The sequence below is a fragment of the Colobus angolensis genome, unplaced genomic scaffold (genome assembly GCF_000951035.1).
Source record: "Colobus angolensis palliatus isolate OR3802 unplaced genomic scaffold, Cang.pa_1.0 Scaffold110, whole genome shotgun sequence".
In the NCBI taxonomy this organism is placed as follows: domain Eukaryota; kingdom Metazoa; phylum Chordata; class Mammalia; order Primates; family Cercopithecidae; genus Colobus; species Colobus angolensis.
The window spans coordinates 2,431,809-2,449,427 of record NW_012112031.1 but is presented as its reverse complement, the minus strand read 5'-3'; the positions used below and the strand labels follow the sequence as shown (position 1 = coordinate 2,449,427).

At 47.8% G+C, this 17,619-nt stretch overlaps 1 protein-coding gene across 1 annotated transcript in view; it reads left to right on the top strand.

The window, feature by feature from the left end:
* The window catches only part of METTL16 (methyltransferase like 16), a 74,809-nt gene extending 63,415 nt beyond the window's left edge, over positions 1–11,394 (top strand). The window contains exons 8-9 of the mRNA XM_011956381.1: positions 6,503–6,676; positions 6,804–11,394. Of these exons, the coding sequence (XP_011811771.1) occupies positions 6,503–6,676; positions 6,804–7,427 (798 nt within the window). The 3' untranslated portion in view covers positions 7,428–11,394. The remainder of the gene's footprint in view (positions 1–6,502; positions 6,677–6,803) is intronic.
* The last annotated feature ends 6,225 nt before the right edge of the window (positions 11,395–17,619 follow it).

Genomic DNA, 17,619 nt, shown 5'->3' with positions numbered 1-17,619 from the left:
GGTGGATTTCAAAGTCATTTGGAATGTTTCCACTCTGAATTTTCTGCCATGGAGTAAGGACAGAGGTTTGTTTGTTACATTTTACTTCAGATTTTTAGGAAGTGCCTTTTTTGTTGTTAATTTTGTTTTGTAATAATATATTTCTAATTTATCTACCTGTGAAATGAAAAAAAAATCAAATCTCAAAAGAATGATCAGAAGTCTTAACTTCTTTCTCCTATCTCCTTCACCCTAATCCTTTACTTCCTCATTGGTTACTATTTAAACAATTTTATACTTTATCGTTCCTTTATTTGTATTTTTATTTTTGAGCCAGAGTCTTGCTCTGTTGCCCAGGCTGGAGTGCTGTGGCACGATGTCGGCTCACTGCAGGCCCTGCTGCCTGGGTTCAAGCAGTTCTCCTGCCTCAGTCTCCCAAGTAGCTAGGATTACAGGTGCATGCCTCCATGCCTGGCTCTTGTTTGTTTGTTTGTTTGTTTGTTTCATATTTTTAGTAGAGATGGGGTTTCACCATGTTGGCCAGGCTGGTCTTGAACTACTGACCTCAAGTGATCTGCCTGCCTTGACTTCCCAAAGTGCTGGGATTGCAGGCATGAGCCACCGTGCCCAGCCCATTTTTTCAAATTCAAGGAAATAAATGTATGTATTTATAATCATTCCTTCTTAAATAGGTAGCATTCTGCAGTAAGTTTTCTTCCCCTTGCTATTTTTACTGTTTTTTTTTTTTTGAGACAGAGTCTTGCCTGCCTCAGCCTCCCAAAGTGCTGGGATTACAGGCGTGAGCCATGGCGCCCCACTGCTATTTTTGCTTTTTACTGTTTTTACATAATCCTGGGGATGATTTCAGGACATTTTAAACAACGACCTGTCAGATTAAGATGAAAGAAATGGGCTGGGTGTGGTGATGTGCACCTGTAGTTGCAGCCACTTGGGAGGCTGAAGTGAGAGAATCACTCTGCACACAGGAGTTCAAGGCCAGCCTGGGCAACATTGTAACACCCTATCTCTTTTAAAACACAGAAGGCCACTGCACCGGGGTCTCCTCTCTGCCCTGTCCCCTTTCCAAACCTTGAGGTTTTTCTAGAAGCTGCTTTGCGAAAACAAAAAAGTTGTGGCTTCGTGCGCATCAGATCTCTCTGTAGAATGGCTCTTCTCTTCCTGCAAATACTAGAGAGAATTTAATGATTTCATTCAGCCTGTGGCTTTTTTTTTGGCCTTAGCCATAATTAACAGAGATATAACATGCGACACTGATCTGTGTCAAACTATACCACATGTCAGTTTCTTGGCTGATTGCACCATTGAGATCTAGAAACTAAAGTGAAGACTCAAATTTGTACCAGCCTGGGCAACATGGCAGATCCCCATCTCTACAAAAAATACAAAAATTAGTTAGGCGCGGCGGCACACACCTGTAGTCCCAGCTACTCAGAAGACTGAGGTGGGAGGATCACTTGAGCCTAGGAGGTTGAGGCTGCTGAGCCATAATTGCACCACTGCACTCCAGCCTGGGTGCCAGAGCATGACCCCGTCTCAAAAAAAAAAAAGACAAGAAAAGAAATGTGTAGACCACCCTGCTCCGTAGCATATTTTAAAATTTAAGAACTGGTTTTTTGTTGGTTGGTTTGTTCGTTTTTGCCCGATGGATGGCTTCTGTGATCTAATGTGTTTTTAACGCTTGCAGTTCCTCCCTTATCGATGATCATTCCTTGACTACTTGGAATTCAAAAGATTGTAAAACCTGTTGTCCTCTACGGACCTATGACTCCTCACCCGGCTTCTCTCACATTGTCATTCCAGCAGTGCATCTTCAAACCAAAAATCAGCCGTCAATTCACCTAGTTCTTTGCATTAAACTGGATTAGCCATTGTAAATGATTGGTTTTGGGGTAGACTTTAAAATGTTGCATTATTTATGTATGCCTTGCCTGCTAAACTAGCTTATGACAGTTTGAGTGTAGCACTCTTCATTTAAAATATTTGTGGTTGGCAATTATAAGGATATTAGCAAAATAAGATCATTTCACTTGGGGGAAAACTGACAGCTTCTACGTACTAGTGTTTGCAGCAAAATGTAAAAATTGCCTACGAGCAGAGACCTATGGTGTTGAATTTAACTATTAATTTCTTAGAACTTGATCCTATATTTTACTGTGACCCTGCCCACTAGGAATTTTCATGATAAACAAGAGGGGGACTGAACAACTGCTGGGAGCCATACTTAAGTTAATCTTTCATCATGTAAAAGCCTTGCTTGAGAACTCCTGGAGTATGAATTGTCTGTCTCTCTCTTTTTTTTTTTTTTTTTTTGAGATGGAGTCTCACTCTGTCGCCAAGGCTGGAGTGCAGTGGCACGATCTCCGCTCACTGCAAGCTCTGCCTCCCAGGTTCACGCCATTCTCCCGCCTCAGCCTCCTGAGTAGCTGGGACTACAGGCGTGTGCCACCACCACGCCCGGCTAATTTTTTGTATTTTTAGTAGAGATGGGTTATCACCATGTTGGCCAGGATGGTCTCAATCTCCTGACCTCATGATCCGCCCACTTTGGCCTCCCAAAGTGCTGGAATTGCAGGCGTGAGCCACTGTGCCTGGCCTGTTTCTTAATGTCTAGTTTCTACAGTAGAGCAAAGCCAGATTGAAGACAGTCCTGAGATTATGTGTGTGCATGTGCATGTTAAAGCGGTTCATTAGGAATCTTCCGGAATGCAGCTGGCACAGTGGCTCAGGCCTGGAGTCCGAACACTTTGGGAGACTGAGACAAATGGAGGGCTTGAGCCTACGAGTTCCAGACCAGCCTGGGCAATATAGCAAGACCTCTCTCTATTTAAAAAATAAAAATAAAAGGGAAAATGTTTAAAAAAGAAATCTTCGGAAATCCCAAGTTTGTTGACTGACCATCGTACATGGGAAAGTCGGGTCAGGGTGCAGGTGAAGGAGCCATATTTGAGATAGGGAAGTTTTCATTTTAATCCTAAGATAACTGGGTAGTAAGTGTCGATTTTGTGATTTCTGACTTCCTCAGAACTCTGAAAGTATCCCTGATAGAGTTCTTGTCAGTTGGTAAAGATGTATTTTCTTCTTTCAATCTCTGGAAGTGATGAAGCCCATCCTTACTTTTGGAGAAAGAGTGTCACGGGTCAGCTTTAGCATAATGAGAAACAGCAGTATCTTCACTTTACTGGTCAGAATTTGTGAGCACATGATTGCTCCCCCTGTGAGAAGAGACAGGAAGCTGCCCTTTTAGCCGTCCTTGTAGATGACCTTTGCTGTGCAGGGTGGGCTGGCGAGGGGGGCCAGGTTGCAGTAAGCTCTCCATGGTCATGTCCTTCGATGTGGGGACGGGGAATGGGGAGTCCTGATTCTCGACCCCCATCATCTTCCCACACACCGGCTTCATACACTTCGTCCCCAGCTTAATACTCTTATTGTAAGCTCCTTACTGCAAAGTGTTAGGCTCTCAGTAGACTAGAAATTGTGTTTCTCTTGCAGGATGATTGAGTAATAACAATATGACTGTCTTAATGTCAATATGAATTTGTCTCATCTTGTCTGAAACATAATTGAACAAGTTCAGGTCCAGACAGGTCTTAGAGTCCACTATTCATTTCTCAAGAGCAGTTTCTTCACACACACACACACACACACACACACACACACAGACACACACACACACTGTTTTTTATCCTTTCTTAACAGTTTCCTAGTAGAATAAACTGGCTAGGTGGTTGTGTATGTGTGCAGTGTGAGGCTGCTGATTAGTTCTTATTAGAAGACCTCCCCCGATAATCAGAACCTATCGTGTGTGTGCGTGTGTGTGTGCTGTCAGTGTTACCAGGTACAACGGGAATTATCAGTAGCAGTCATCCGATTCCATTTAGCAGAAAAAGTCTTCAAACCTGACTTAGGGTTTTTCTTTTTTATCGTTTTTGTTGTTGTGTTTGAGACACAGTCTCCTTCTGTCCCCCAGGCTGGAGTGCAGTGGCGCAATCTCAGCTCACTGCAACCTCCACCTCCCAGGTTCAAGTGATTCTTTTCCCTCAGGCTCCCGAGTAGCTGGGATTACAGGCACGCGCCACCAGGCCTGGCTAATGTTTGTATTTTTAGTAGAGACAGGGTTTCACCATGCTGGCCAGGCTGGTCTCGAACTCCTGACCTCAGGTGATGCATCCACCTCGGCCTCCCAAAGTGCTGGGATTTCAGGTGTGAGCCACCGCACCCGGCCGGGAGTCTTTCTTCATCTCACTCTGTCACCCAGGTTTGAGTGCAGCTGCGTGGTCATAGCTCACTGCAGCTTTGAACTCTGAGACTCAAGTGATCCTCCTACCTCAGCCTCCCAAGTAGCCAGGATTACAGGTGTGAACCACTGCACCCAGCAACCAAGAGTCATTTTTTAAAATGCCATTTAGAAAGTTTTTACTTGTATTTGTTTACTTACTTATTTATTTGACACAGGGTCTCCTCTGTGTCAGGCTAGAATGCAGTGGTGGGCTCTCGGCTCACTGCAGCCTCATCCTCCTGGGTTAAGCAATCCTCCCACCTCATCCTCCTGAGTAGCTGAGACCCCCATTTCCAGCTAATTTTTGTATTTTTTATAGAGACAGGGTTTTCCCATGTTGCCCAGGCTGGTCTCAAACTACTGAGCTCAATTCATCTGGCTGCCTCTGCCTCCCAAAGTGCTGGGATTATAGGCATGAGGCACCACACCCAGCCTAAAGTTTTTACTTTAAAGAAAGAAATTTTCAGGCTGGACATGGTGGCTCACACCTGTAATCCCAGCACTTTGGGAGGCCAAGGTGGGTGGATCACGAGATCAAGAGATCGAGACCATCCTGGCCAACATGGTGAAACCCTGTCTGTAGTAAAAGTACAAAAATTAGCTGGGCGTGGTGGCACATGCATCTGTAGTCCCAGGTACTCGGGAGGCTGAGGCAGGAGAATCACTTGAAACCAGAGGCGGAGGTTGCAGTGAGCTGAGATTGCGCCACTGTACTCCAGTGACAGAGTGAGACTCCATCTCAAAAATAAATAAAAAAATAAATTTTCAATACAGTGGTGCCATTGGTTTTTTTTTTTTTTTTTTTTTTTTTTTTGAGACCGAGTTTCACTCTTGTTGCCCAGGCTGGAGTGCAGTGGCAAAATCTCGGCTTACTGCAACCTTTGGCTCTCGGGTTCAAGCAGTTCTCCTGCCTCAGCCTCCCGAGTAGCTAGGATTATAGGTGCGCGCCCTCACGCACAGCTAATTTTTGTATTTTTAGTAGAGACAGGGTTTCACCATGTTGACCAGGATGGTCTTGAACTCCTAACCTCAACTGATCTGCCTGCCTCGGCCTCCTAAAGTGCTAGGATTATAAGCATGAGCCACCACGCCCGGCCGGTGCCACTGGTTTTTCAAGTGGAACTTGAGTCCCTCTAGTGGGTATAATTCACCGTCCCAGCTTGAGATGGAATGGAAGATGCCACTCATGATTTTCTTGGAACCAGCTTTCAAATCCAGTCTTCTCATCAGCGCTGATGTCCCCCTCCCCAGCTAAACGGCAGTGCTTAGCTCGCCGCCGGGTTGGTCCTGACGTCAGCCAAGATTCAGGAGTCTTCCTCCTCCGCCCATGTGATCTGAGTGGCCCTGATCCTTCCTTGCATGTAATCTCACAGCTGTGGTTCACCGGCTGCTTTATCTCAAGCCTCAGCAAATATAAACTCAAACTACAACTTGACGCTGTTTATGCCGTGCAGTTCTTTCTAGCAAAGAACACAGTGCCCCCAGGGTCCTTGAGTTGTCACGGAAGAAATAATCGTGCAGGTCTGCTTTGGGTACCACAGGCACATGAAGGACGTTTAGCAGTTGGAGGAGTTACATCGTGACAGGCAGAACAAAGGCAGTGTGGTGCGGCTGGAAAGAACTTGGGTTGAGCGTTCAGTCCTAACTGCAGTTACGATGTGACCTTGAGCTGTGGTGACATAGCCTTTCTGTATCTTAGTTTTCCCTTTTGTAAAATAGGGAGATGCCAAAACTCTATCTCATGGGGTTATTTTTTTAATTAAAAAAAAAATTTTGTTTGAAGAGACAAGGTCTCACCCTGTTTCCTGGGCTAGATTGTGGTAGCACAGTCAGAGCTCACTGCAGCCTGGAAGTCTTGGGCTCACATGATCCTCCCTCCTCTGCTTTCAGAGTATGAGACTACAGGTGTACACCATTGTGGCTGACTAGTTTTAAACATTTTTTTAGAGACGGAGGTCTTACTATGTTGCCCAGGCTGATCTCAAACTCCTGGGCTCGCGTGATCCGGCCATGGCCCCCCAAAGTGCTGGGATTATAGGCAGGGATGACCGCACCCTGCAGGGTTGTTTTAAGTGCTGGAAATAACACATAGAAAAACCTTTGTGTTTTCAGTGCTCTGTGATTGGTAGCAGAAGTTGTGGAAATGGTCTCTGAGTTCATTACAATGCATGAGGTTTAATTACTCGGATCACTTTCTTCTCTTTTCCATGCTTCCTTTTTCTTCAGTCACCACCAAGCAAGCGGAGAAAATTAGAGAAACCAAGGAAGCCCATTACGTTTGTGGTGCTGGCATCCGTGATGAAAGAATTGTCCCTCAGAGCATCGTCCCTGGGCTCTGAGACGGCGGAAGGCATAGTGGCTGTCACAGCGTGGATTGAACAAATTCTCACCGATTTGAAGGTACCTGGGTGACCATACTGACGAAGTGCTCATAACGATCCTTCTCTCTGTTTCCTTTTTTTTCATCGAGAGCTTGGAGAGAGGGGAAAAGTGATTTCCCATAAAATTCTGTTTTTCCTCCAAACAGGTCCAGCATAAACGAGTTCCCTGTGGAAAAGAGGAAGTTAGCCTTTTCCTAACGGCCATAGAAAACTCCTGGATTCATTTAAGGAGAAAGAAAAGAGAGCGAGTGAGACAGCTGAGAGAAGTTCCTCGAGCTCCCGAGGACGTCATTCAGGCCTTGGAAGAGAAAAAGTCCACCCCCAAAGAGTCTGGCAATAGCCAAGAATCGGCCAGGGGCCCCCGGGAGAGGGCTCCCTGTGGGCCTGCTCTGCGGGAAGGTGAGCCTGCCGCTGTGGAGGGCCCGTGCCCGAGCCAGGAGTCCCTGTCCCAGGAGGAAACCCCGGAGCCCACGGAGGATGAAAGGAGTGAGGAAAAGGGAGGGGTGGAGGTTCTGGAAAGTTGTAAAGGCTCTAGCAACGGAGCCCAGGACCCAGAGGCTTCTGAGCAGTTGAGCAGCCCAGTGGCTGAAAGGGGGAAAGGCCTCCCAGGAGTGGCTGGACAGTACCTGTTTAAGTGTTTGATAAACGTTAAGAAGGAGGTGGACGATGCCTTGGTTGAAATGCACTGGGTTGAGGGCCAGAACAGGGATTTGATGAACCAGCTTTGTACCTACATACGTAACCAAATCTTCAGGCTTGTTGCCAGTTAACTAGAAACTTCTTGCACAGTTGGAAAAGTGTTTATAGTAAAGTAACTTGCTTTGGAGTGGCCTGTGGGGTGGCAAGAGGAATCCTACCAGTGGCCCATTAATAGCATTATGTGGAATTATCTTCAAACACAAAAACCTGTGAATCTGTCCCCCACCTCCCCGCACTGCCTTCCCGCATTTTGAGTTACAGGGAGTTGTAGCGTGGTCGTTTACAAGGAGGAATTGCTGTCATCAGTAACAACAAAAAGCCCTCAGTAAACTGCTGAGGGGTTGCAAGCTGGCTCAAGCCGGCCCCTCAGCTTTGGACTGCTTCTGCAAGGCCAGAAGGGTGGTCTGTGGAGTCTGGGCTGGGCAGCACTGCCTAGAATGTCATGCTCTCTCTGTCACCCAAGGGTGTTTCTGGAGGAGGGGTGACTCTCTCTGCCTCCAGTTGGAGGCCCTGGTACCCTCTTCTAGGTCACTCTTCAAGATGGGACCTACCTTGCATCAGTCCCACGAAGGGAGCTAGCCGTGGGTACGCGGTGGGGAATCGGGGAGAGAAACCCTGGTAATGCTAGGAGGAGGAGCAGAGTCTGGGGAGTACCCAGTAAATGGCACATTCCTGACACGCGGCTGTTTTGATGTTGCTTATTTCAGAAGCAGAATGAGGTAAGCAAAAGCCCCGGGTGTGACTGAGGCCCACGGAAGGCAGCCGTACCCCCACCTGCAGCCTGTTGAAAGTACCATTTTGTAGCAGTTTTACTACTGTATGATTTTTGTTTGGACATTTGAAGTAGAGCTTGTTTTGTTTTTAATATAAGAATATTCACAAATTAAAAACCACTGGTCCTATTTGAATCCTGGGCTTAGCTGAGTGAGCGGCTGATGACAGAAATGAGAAATGGAACCAAATAGTATATGCTGTAGGTAGCTTAAGAAAGTCTCAGATATTTTGTTGCTGATCAAATACTGTTTTTTGTGGCTTCACTTGTAATCCCCTCTGTACTTACCTACTCACATTGGAGAGTTCTGAGGCCGGAGTAACCGTGTCCTTAAAACACGTTTCTAGCTGGAGTGCCAGGGTTCAGTAGCAGTCCCCCGGAAAAGGGGTGACCTTTTGCTGTGCTTGACTTAACACCTCGATGTTGCATCAGCAGCCTAGGGTTCTCTTTAGACTAAAATCTTTGCCAGAGCTCCTTGCCATCTGCTAAGAAGACTGGGGCTGAGTAGTTAAGCCAGCCTTCTGAGAGGTGGCTGTTGGTTAGGACAGGAAGCTGGTGACCTTGGCATATCTTGGCATCTGCTAGATCAGGCCCTCAGCAGAGACACAGGAAGTGGAACCACGGTGTTTTAGTTTGGCTGTGGAGCTGGAGCTAGAGAAGACAGCATACTGACCAGTGGCTTTTTGATTGTTTGTTTTGAGAGGGAGTTTCACTCTTGTTGTCCAGGCTGGAGTGCACTGGCGTGATCTCAGCTCACTGCAACCCCTGCCTCCCAGGTTCAAGCGATTATCCTGCCTCAGCCTCCTGAGTAGCTGGAATTACAGGCACGTGCCGCCATGCCCAGCTAATTTTGTGTTTTTAGTAGAGATGAGATTTCACTATGTTGGCCAGGCTAGTCTCAAACTCATGACCTCAGGTGGTTCACCCACCTTAGCCTCCCAAAGTGCTAGGATCACAGCTGTGAGCCACCTCACCCAGCCTCTGACCAGTGTTCTTAACTTGGTCCGTGGACCTCCAGAGGGTCCACATGCCTCCTAGAGTTACTTCTAAAAGTTCTGTGAGTGTGTGTGTGTGTGTGTATGTGTGTGTGAGCATGTGTGTGTGTGTGTGTTTTCTTTTTCCTGGAGAGAGGGTTCCTAGAACCCTCAGACATAGACAAAGGGGTCAATAGCCTACTAAGGGTTAAGAATCATTATTCTAGTTCAAGCATTCATGTGTCAGGCTGCAAAATCCAATACCCAGGGTCACACAGAGCCAAGCCTCAGTTCAGGACCGTGGATTCCCCTGGTCTAGTAATTTTCTGCTGTGCTAGCCCACACCATCCCACTAGCCTTACCTTGAGTGAGTATCACATTTGAGTCCTTTGCTGGACCCAAACCTAGTTTCCTTGGTATAATTTTAGGATAATTGTTTAAGTGGCAACTATTCACTCAGGAAGTAGTAGGTACTTACTGTTTGCTTGTTTCAGTATGAAAGAGTGGCACATGCTCATCCAAGATTTGGAAAAATGAAAGTCAAAACAACAAAATCACCGCTAGTCCCAACCTTCTGTAACGTAACCACCGTTGGTATTGGCGCGTTTCTTTCCAGTCTCTCTATAGACCGGGTGTGTGAGTGTGTGGGTTTCACTTTGGTTGTACTCACGCTGCATATTCAGTTTTATATTCTGGTCTTTTTTTCATTTAACATCTTACAAGTATTTTTGCATGTTACAACAGTAGTGTATTGACTTATACTCCTTGCCTGTTCAAAACGTCTTTCAGGCACAGCACTGGCCTTTAAGTCTGTGTCTTAGGGATTTCCAGAGAATGCTCTGTGTGCTGAGGCACAGAAGGTGTTTCTGCGTCTCAGTGTGTTTCTGTCCCTAGGTTTAAGGCTTCATGTCATGGAGGAGATTTTATAGATGTTAAGCTAATGACCTTAGAGTTTTAAAAAATCTGTGACAGTGGCCGGGCACAGTGGCTCACGCCTGTAATCCCAGCACTGTGAGGCTGAGGTGGGCACATCCTGAGGTCAGGAGTTCGAGACCAGCCTGGCCAACATGGCAAAACCCCACCTCTACTCAAATACAAAAAGTAGCCGGGCGTGATAGCGCGCACCTGTAATCCCAGCTACTCGGGAGGCTGAGGCAGGAGAATCGTTTGAACCTGGGGGGTGGAGATTGCAGTGAGCCAAGATCGTGCCACTCCACTCCAGCCTGGGCGACAGAGCGAGACCCCGTCTCAAGAAAAAAAAGAACCCGAGTGAGATGGTCTCAAAAAAAAAAAAAAATCCATGAGCAGGCCGGCTTTCACAGTCTGGAGCCAAGTGCCTTCTGTGCATTTGGATGTCTCCATTTCCTTCCCTGAGAAGATTTTCTTAGACTACCTAGTGAGAGAACATTGAACATGTTTTTGAAAGGACATCTAAACATTGTTTTGGTCGTGCATGTGCTTTATAATTGTGGGTTGCGTCATTGCATATACCTCTGGTTCAGCCGGGAAAGGTTTTCTTTGAAGAAATAGGTTATTGACTCATATGTCATCATCTTGAGTGTTACTTTCCTTATGTGTCGGGAGGTCACATTCATGTTGGGTTGGCATGAAATTAAATCTCTGTGGTGTGACCCTAAATTCTCTGCTGGTCCCTAGAATCGGCTTCTGGTCTCTTGATAACGGAAGTGGAGACAGAAGCTGACCGAAGCTGAGCCTGTTTTCCAGGCAAACTAAAGCTGCTTTTGTTCTTCAGAATGTGCTTTGCCTGCGTCAGCTTGGTTCCTTCCCCACACATCCCGGCCGCACAGTCCCCACTCCAGACCTCTGCCGCGTGTCCTGGCAGGGCTGCGGCTCTGCAGTGGCCCTCGACTCATCCGAAGCTTCGTGTAGATTAGTACCTATTTTTTATAAAACATAAAGCCCTTCCTCTCGATGGAAATCAAAGCTTACCATGTGAGCACTCGAACTTCTAAGTTCTGACAGGAATAACAAAACTGCAAGGAGTGGAAAAGCCTGTGGGGAATCCAAGGCCTTTTGAAAGAAGGGAGCCGATGACTTCATGACCAGCTCCTGGAGCCCCTCCTTTCTGCTGCAGCCGCGGCATTTCCCTCCGTGGCCACACGAGGGCACCCTTGGCCCTTGTATCAAAGCACCGTCACTTCCCCGTGGGAATGGAGACAATTGTGTCCATGGTGTTTTCTTGAAATACCCAGTTGCTACCCAGATTTGTATTTTTATGTAAACAAATACATTTTCACAGAAATGAAATTTGAAAAATAAAAGTAGAAAGAGGCAAAAAACACTAGCCATGGTCTCTTTACCTGGTATCATCCCTTCTGACCCTTTAATGTTGCCTTCATGGTCCCAGCTGACTATTTTTTCTATTCTTTCCGGCTGTCCTTCTACTCTAGAATATATCCAGGTTGGGCCAGTCCTTTGGATCAAGTTTTTCTTGATATCTAGTTAAGATACTAGAGGAGAAATGCTGAGCGAGCTTAAAACAGTAACTTTCCAAAAGCCTTATATTCCAGGAGGCGCCATACCAGGATCTCCAAGAAAGCGGCTGGGTTCAGCGTTCCTTTGTTGACCCTTGTCTGGGCTTTCTCTGGTTGGCTGGCTAACATGCATGTCGTGTGTTGCTTATGTGAGAAGGTGAGGGTTCCGTGTGGTGTAGCTGCTGTCGGTTAGCCGGGCCTTGCTTCTCACAAGGGGCGTTTCTGGGTGGACCATGGATCTTCCTAACCCTGGGGTCTGTGTGGGCTCAAGGAGGATCCCATCTCCCCTTATGTTTCTGGTACAGGATCAGATGTGGCTGCCCAGCAGTTGTGCACGTTGGGAGGAGGAGGGTCCAGGTGGGAAAGGTCAGGAGCCCTCTGGAAGAGGGAGCCTTTCAAAGGTGCAGCAGTTCTATGGCGATGGAGGGGTTCCCCTCAGGAAAGGGTCACGGCCACATGGTTTTTAGGGAAGTCGGTGCACAGGAGACTTGGTTTGCTGAATGGGTGCTAACCTCGGGAAAACCCACAAGAGGCTGAAGAGAATGAATTGGCTTCTGCCTCCGGCGGGCAGCGTTGATGGTGTTGAACCTGCCTAGTAATCCCGAGTACACAGCTCGCGGTGCGAGTGCCAGCACAGTATGAGAGGCCTGTGCGGCGCCCGCCCCACTGACGACGGGCGTCACGCGTGCCCGGCCTGCCTGCTCTGCTCTGTGACATTCACATCCTCTGCTGTGACCCAGCCAGATGGCTAACACAGCGGCTGATGTTTTAAATTGCTGGTTGGAGCAGCTCATGCTGCCTGGTGGAGGCTGTGCTTTGTGCTCCAGGGACTGTGTTGTGACTACGGAACGCCCTTGCCCCTCGAGGGGCCGTTTGAGGTGTAGCCTGTCTGCCGCTCTCCATCCAAGCAGAAGCGTGGGTTTCCTTAGGGAAGAGGAAGATGGTGGGTGCCTCCCTCACTGGGGACCTGAGAGGAGAAGGGGTATAAGAAAAGTACAGTCGGACTTGGCAGAACGGGTTCACAGACGATGCTCTGAGAGGGCCAGGCAGGTGTGAACCCAAGACTGTCTTCCGCCGGCCCTAGGGGAGCGAGAGGCAGGAAAGAGCCCAGGCTTCAGCGTTCAGACCTGGGTTCCCGTCCAGTCCCATTCCTTGCACGGGGTAAGTCCGTTTACGAAGCCTTGTCTTCCTCACGCCACCGATGATTCTCGCTTCAGAGTTAGAGCTGTGCATAAGTGCGAGAAGGACTGAGACCCCGGAAGAGGGTGGACACACTTGCTCCTCTTCTGAGTCTTTGAATTTTCAGTTTCCATTCAGAAAACCTTCTATCAGTGGACTCAGAGGAAAAGGCTGAGGCCTCAGGTGTATGCCTGCAGGTGTGAAGTACCACCCGGACAAAGAGCAAAACCCATCCTTCGTGGGATGGAGGGAGGACGGGGGCCAGCGTTGATGGTCCGCCTTCCACACATACCGTCTCATTGAGTAACCCCGTCGGCTGGTGTGACGTTCCTGCGTGGTGGTGGCTGAAGGAACGGGAAGCTCAGAGAGTGTCCGTGACTTGCCGTAAGATTATCCACAGAGCTCAGTCATAGAAATGGGATTCGAACTCAGGTCCAAGAAGCCAAGACTGGGATCTTATGCCAGAACTCAGCAGTCTATGGCGAGTGCTACTCTTCATGTGGGAAATGCACTTCCAGGCTCGTCTGACCCACCTCGAGGGACGGCGACTGCAGTGACAGGACACGGGGAAGGAAAAAAACATCTTTCATCTTCAGCATTTAGCACTTTAAGGTAATATTATCTTCCAGCCTGTGATCAGTGAGTGACATGTAGTCAGCGGAATTACTTAGAATTCTTCATTTATGCTACCAGATCTTCATGGAACTTTGTACTTGGCAGTAGTGCAGATAATTAAGTAGTTAGTGAAAGCGCAAAAGAAAATGTCTAGTCAAAGTACATGTTGGACCAGCATCAACAGGAAAGAACTGATTATTAGATAAATTATTCTTTGGCAATACATAATTGTATAATGAAAGAGAGGTTTAATTCTTTTTTTTTTTTTTTTTTTTAATAAGGCAGCTCCAAATATTTCACTTACAGAACAACACAACACTGATGTGCTTTTTGAGCTTCCTGGAGAAGGTAGCAATTGGCAGAAAAACAGCCAGGCCTCCTCCCCAGGCAGGGTGTGTGAACTAGTGTCAGTCTGGGAAGAGGAAAGGCTGCCTGCCATCTGGTGGACCCATTCAGGGAATGTGGCCCCAGAATCTAAAAACCAGAGCCAGGAAGTTCCCAGCTGGGGCACTTGGCTGGCCCGAGGAGCCAGTCAGGCCCCAGGGAAATGGCAGCTTGTGCCGCCGCTGTCCAGAGAGAATGAGAATGCTGCCCAGAGGGCACTGCTGAGCAGGCTCCCTCCTGGGACACCGGTGAGCAGGGGCCTGTGCCCAGAGACTGGCCATTTGGAAACTGTATCTCCTGCTGGGAAAAGGGGAGTCCCTGTCTGGTCTGACACAGGATCCTTACTTCACACGTTTGTCCCAGGATTCCTGCCTTCAAGGCCAAATGTGGGGTTGGTTGTTTTGAGACAGAATTTCACTCTTGTTGGCCAGGCTGGAGGGCAATGGCGCGATCTCAGCTCACTGCAACCTCCGCCTCCTGGGTTCAAATGATTCTCCTGCCTCAGTCTCCCGAGTAGCCCGGATTACAGGCACCTGCCACAATGCCCGGCTAATTTTTTGTATTTTTAGTAGAGACAGGATTTCACCATGTTGCCTAGGCTGGTCTCGAACTCCTGACCTCAGGTGATTCACCTGCCTGGGCTTCCCAAAGTGCTGGGATTCCAGGCATGAGCCACCGCGTCTGGCCGCCCAAATGTGGGTTTATTTGGGGGCTTCATGGAACAAACTCTGGCCGTGTTCAGTGAGGGCTCTGGATGAACAGACGAGGACTTCTTCATTCTCAAAGGAAACCTCTCAGCCGGGCACGGCGGCTCAGCCTGGAATCCCAGCACTTCTGGAGGCCGAGGAGGGCAGATCACCTGAGGTCAGGAGTTCGAGACCAGCCTGGCCAACATGGCAAAACCCCGTCTCTACTAAAAATACAAAAATTAGCTGGGCATGGTGATGGGCGCCTGTAATCCCAGCTACTTGGAAGGCCGAGGTAGGAGTATCGCTTGAACCTGGGAGGTGGAGATTGCAGTGAACCAAGATCACACCACTGCACTCCAGCCTAGGTGACACAGCGAGACTCTGTCTCAAAATAATAATAATTAAAAAATAAAAATACAGTGGAGCGGCTTGTGTTCAGCTCCCCCTAGTTACTGCCGTGCTAAAATAGGTGCCCAGTGTTGCTGGATCTTCTGACGTTTTGGGGGAAGCCAGAAATCCAGATTTGTGAGAAATTTACTTAATTGTGAACCCTGACAATTATTTTATTAAAAATGTCAACCAGCTGGGCATGGTGGCTCACACCTATAATCCCAGCACTTTGGGAGGCCGAGGCAGGTGGACTGCTTGAGGCCAGGAGCTCGAGACCAGCCTGGACAACATGCCAAAACCCCATCTCTATGAAAAATACGAAAGATGAGCTGGGTGTGATGACTTGCGGGAGCTGAGGCGGGAGGATTGCTTGAGCCAGAGAGGTCAAGGCTACAGTGAGCCGAGAGTACCGTAGCATTCCAACCCGGGTAACAAAGTGAGACCTTGTCTCAAAAAAAAAAAAAAAATTGCGGTAAACCATTTGTTGGTGACCACTTCTGCCACCAGGGGTAGAACTGGCTGCGCTTTCACTGCCTCCACTACCCTCTCCCTCCCTGCAGCTACTGGTTGGCTGGCTGCCTGTGTTCCTGTTTTAGGTTCCTTCCTACCTCTTGAGGAATCCCAAGGAGTCTACCCATGGGCCTGCTTGCCCTTTCTCCCACTGCTGGCTGACCTCATCCACGCCAGTTACCTCAACCACTCCTCATACATTCATTGTGCCCAGATCCAGACCTGTCCTGAACTTCCAATGTCCTCATTCCTCACCCACTGGTCCATGGCCATGTGAAACTCCTCTGATAGTCTGCACCTGCTTCTTCCGTTGCCTTGCTCACCATCCACCCAGCTCACCAGAGTACAAATCTCTCTTCTTCCCTCTCCTTTCCCACCAGGTCTGAAGTCTTCCACTAAGTCCCACCAGTTCCACCTTAGAAACCACGCCCCAGTTCAGCCCAACAGAGCTTTGTAATGGCATCAGCGAGTTCTGGGGAGCTTCAGAGTGGAGAAGTAGAAAGAGCAGATTTAGGTATTGTGGGCAGAGAACAAGATGAAATCTGCTTTGGGGAGTGAACTGGAAGCTTTCAAAAGAAAGAGTAGGATGGGAAATACATCCCACAGGCAGGGGAGTTAGCTAAGAGATGTGAGATCCCAAAGAATGGGAGGCCCTTTCTGATACAGGACAGGCCAGCATTTTCCCCCTTTGACAATTTCAGGGTTTTTTTTTTTTTATTCTTAGTCTGACGATTTTATTTTTAAAAAGCAGGACAGGCCGGGCGCGGTGGCTCATGCCTGTAATCCCAGCACTTTGGGAAGCCGAGGTGGGCGGATCGCCTGAGGTCGGGAGTTCGAGACCAGCCTGACCAACATGGAGAAACCCCGTCTCTACTAAAAATGGCCGGGTGTGGTGTGTCACGCCTGTAATCTCAACTAACTCAGGAGGCTGAGGCAGGAGAATCGCCTGAACCGGGAGGCAGAGGTTGCGGTGAGCTGAGATCACGCCATTGCATTCCAGCCTGGGCAACAAGAGCGAAACTCCGTCTCAAAAAAAAAAGCAGTACGTTTTCATTATAAAAATGGTAGAAGGGTAGGCACTGTGGCTCACACCTTTAATCTTAGCACTTTGGGAGGCTGAGTCGGATGGATAACTTGACCTCAAGAGTTCAAGACCAGCCTGGGTAACATGGTGAAACACCATCTCTACAAAAAATACAAAAATTAGTCGGGCATGGTGGTACGCGCCTATAGTCCCAGATACTCAGGAGGCTGAGGTAGGAGAATCACTTGAGCCAGGGAGGTCGAGGCTGCAGTGAGCCGTGAGGACGCCACTGCACTCTAGCCTGGGTGACATGAGACCCTGTCTGAGAAAAATTTTAGAAAATATTGAATAACACTAGAATTATACTATTCAAATTATTTTACATTTTGTTGTTTTTGTATTTTTATATGTATATTTTTTTACATAGAAAATATGGATCATATGGTATCTTACTGTTTTGTAATCTTTTTCATTTAGTAATATAACTTCTTTCTTATTATAAAGTTAACATGTTTCAGAAAACTTGTAGAAATAAAAATTAGTGGTAACCACACTGCCCAGTGACAAGCCCTGCTAATAGTAGCAACCCTGTTTTCTTCACGTGCTGTCAGTATTGTGAACATTGCTTCAGCAAGCCAACTGTTCCTAGTCGGAAACTTGGATTTTCTGGTTTTCACTTTCCTTTATTTATTTTTATTTTTTTGAGGTAGAGTCTCGCTCTGTTGCCCAGGCTGGTGCAGTGGCATGATCTCAGTTCACTGCAAGCTCCGCCTCCTGGGTTCACGCCATTCTCCTGCCTCAGCCTCCCGAGTGGCTGGGACTACAGGCGTCCACCACCACGCCCAGGCTTCACTTTCATGATTGGTTTCATTTTCATTATTGTAAATAGTGCTTTGGTGAATATCTTTGTATGAAAATCTTTATGGCTGGGCACAGTAGCTCACCCTGTAATCCCAGCACTTTGGGAGGCCCAGGCAGGCAGATTGCTTGAGCCCAGGAGTTTAAGACCAGTCTGGGCAACAGAGTGAGACCCCATCTCTACAAAAATATAAAAACTTTTTTAGTAGAGACGGTGTTTCACCGTGTTAGCCAGGATGGTCTCCATCTCCTGACCTCATGATCCGCCCGCCTCGGCCTCCCAAAGTGCTGGGATTACAGGCGTGGAGCCAGCACGCCCGGCCCCTTTTTTTCTTTTCTTGAATGATGATTTTGTTTTATTTTTATAGCTTTG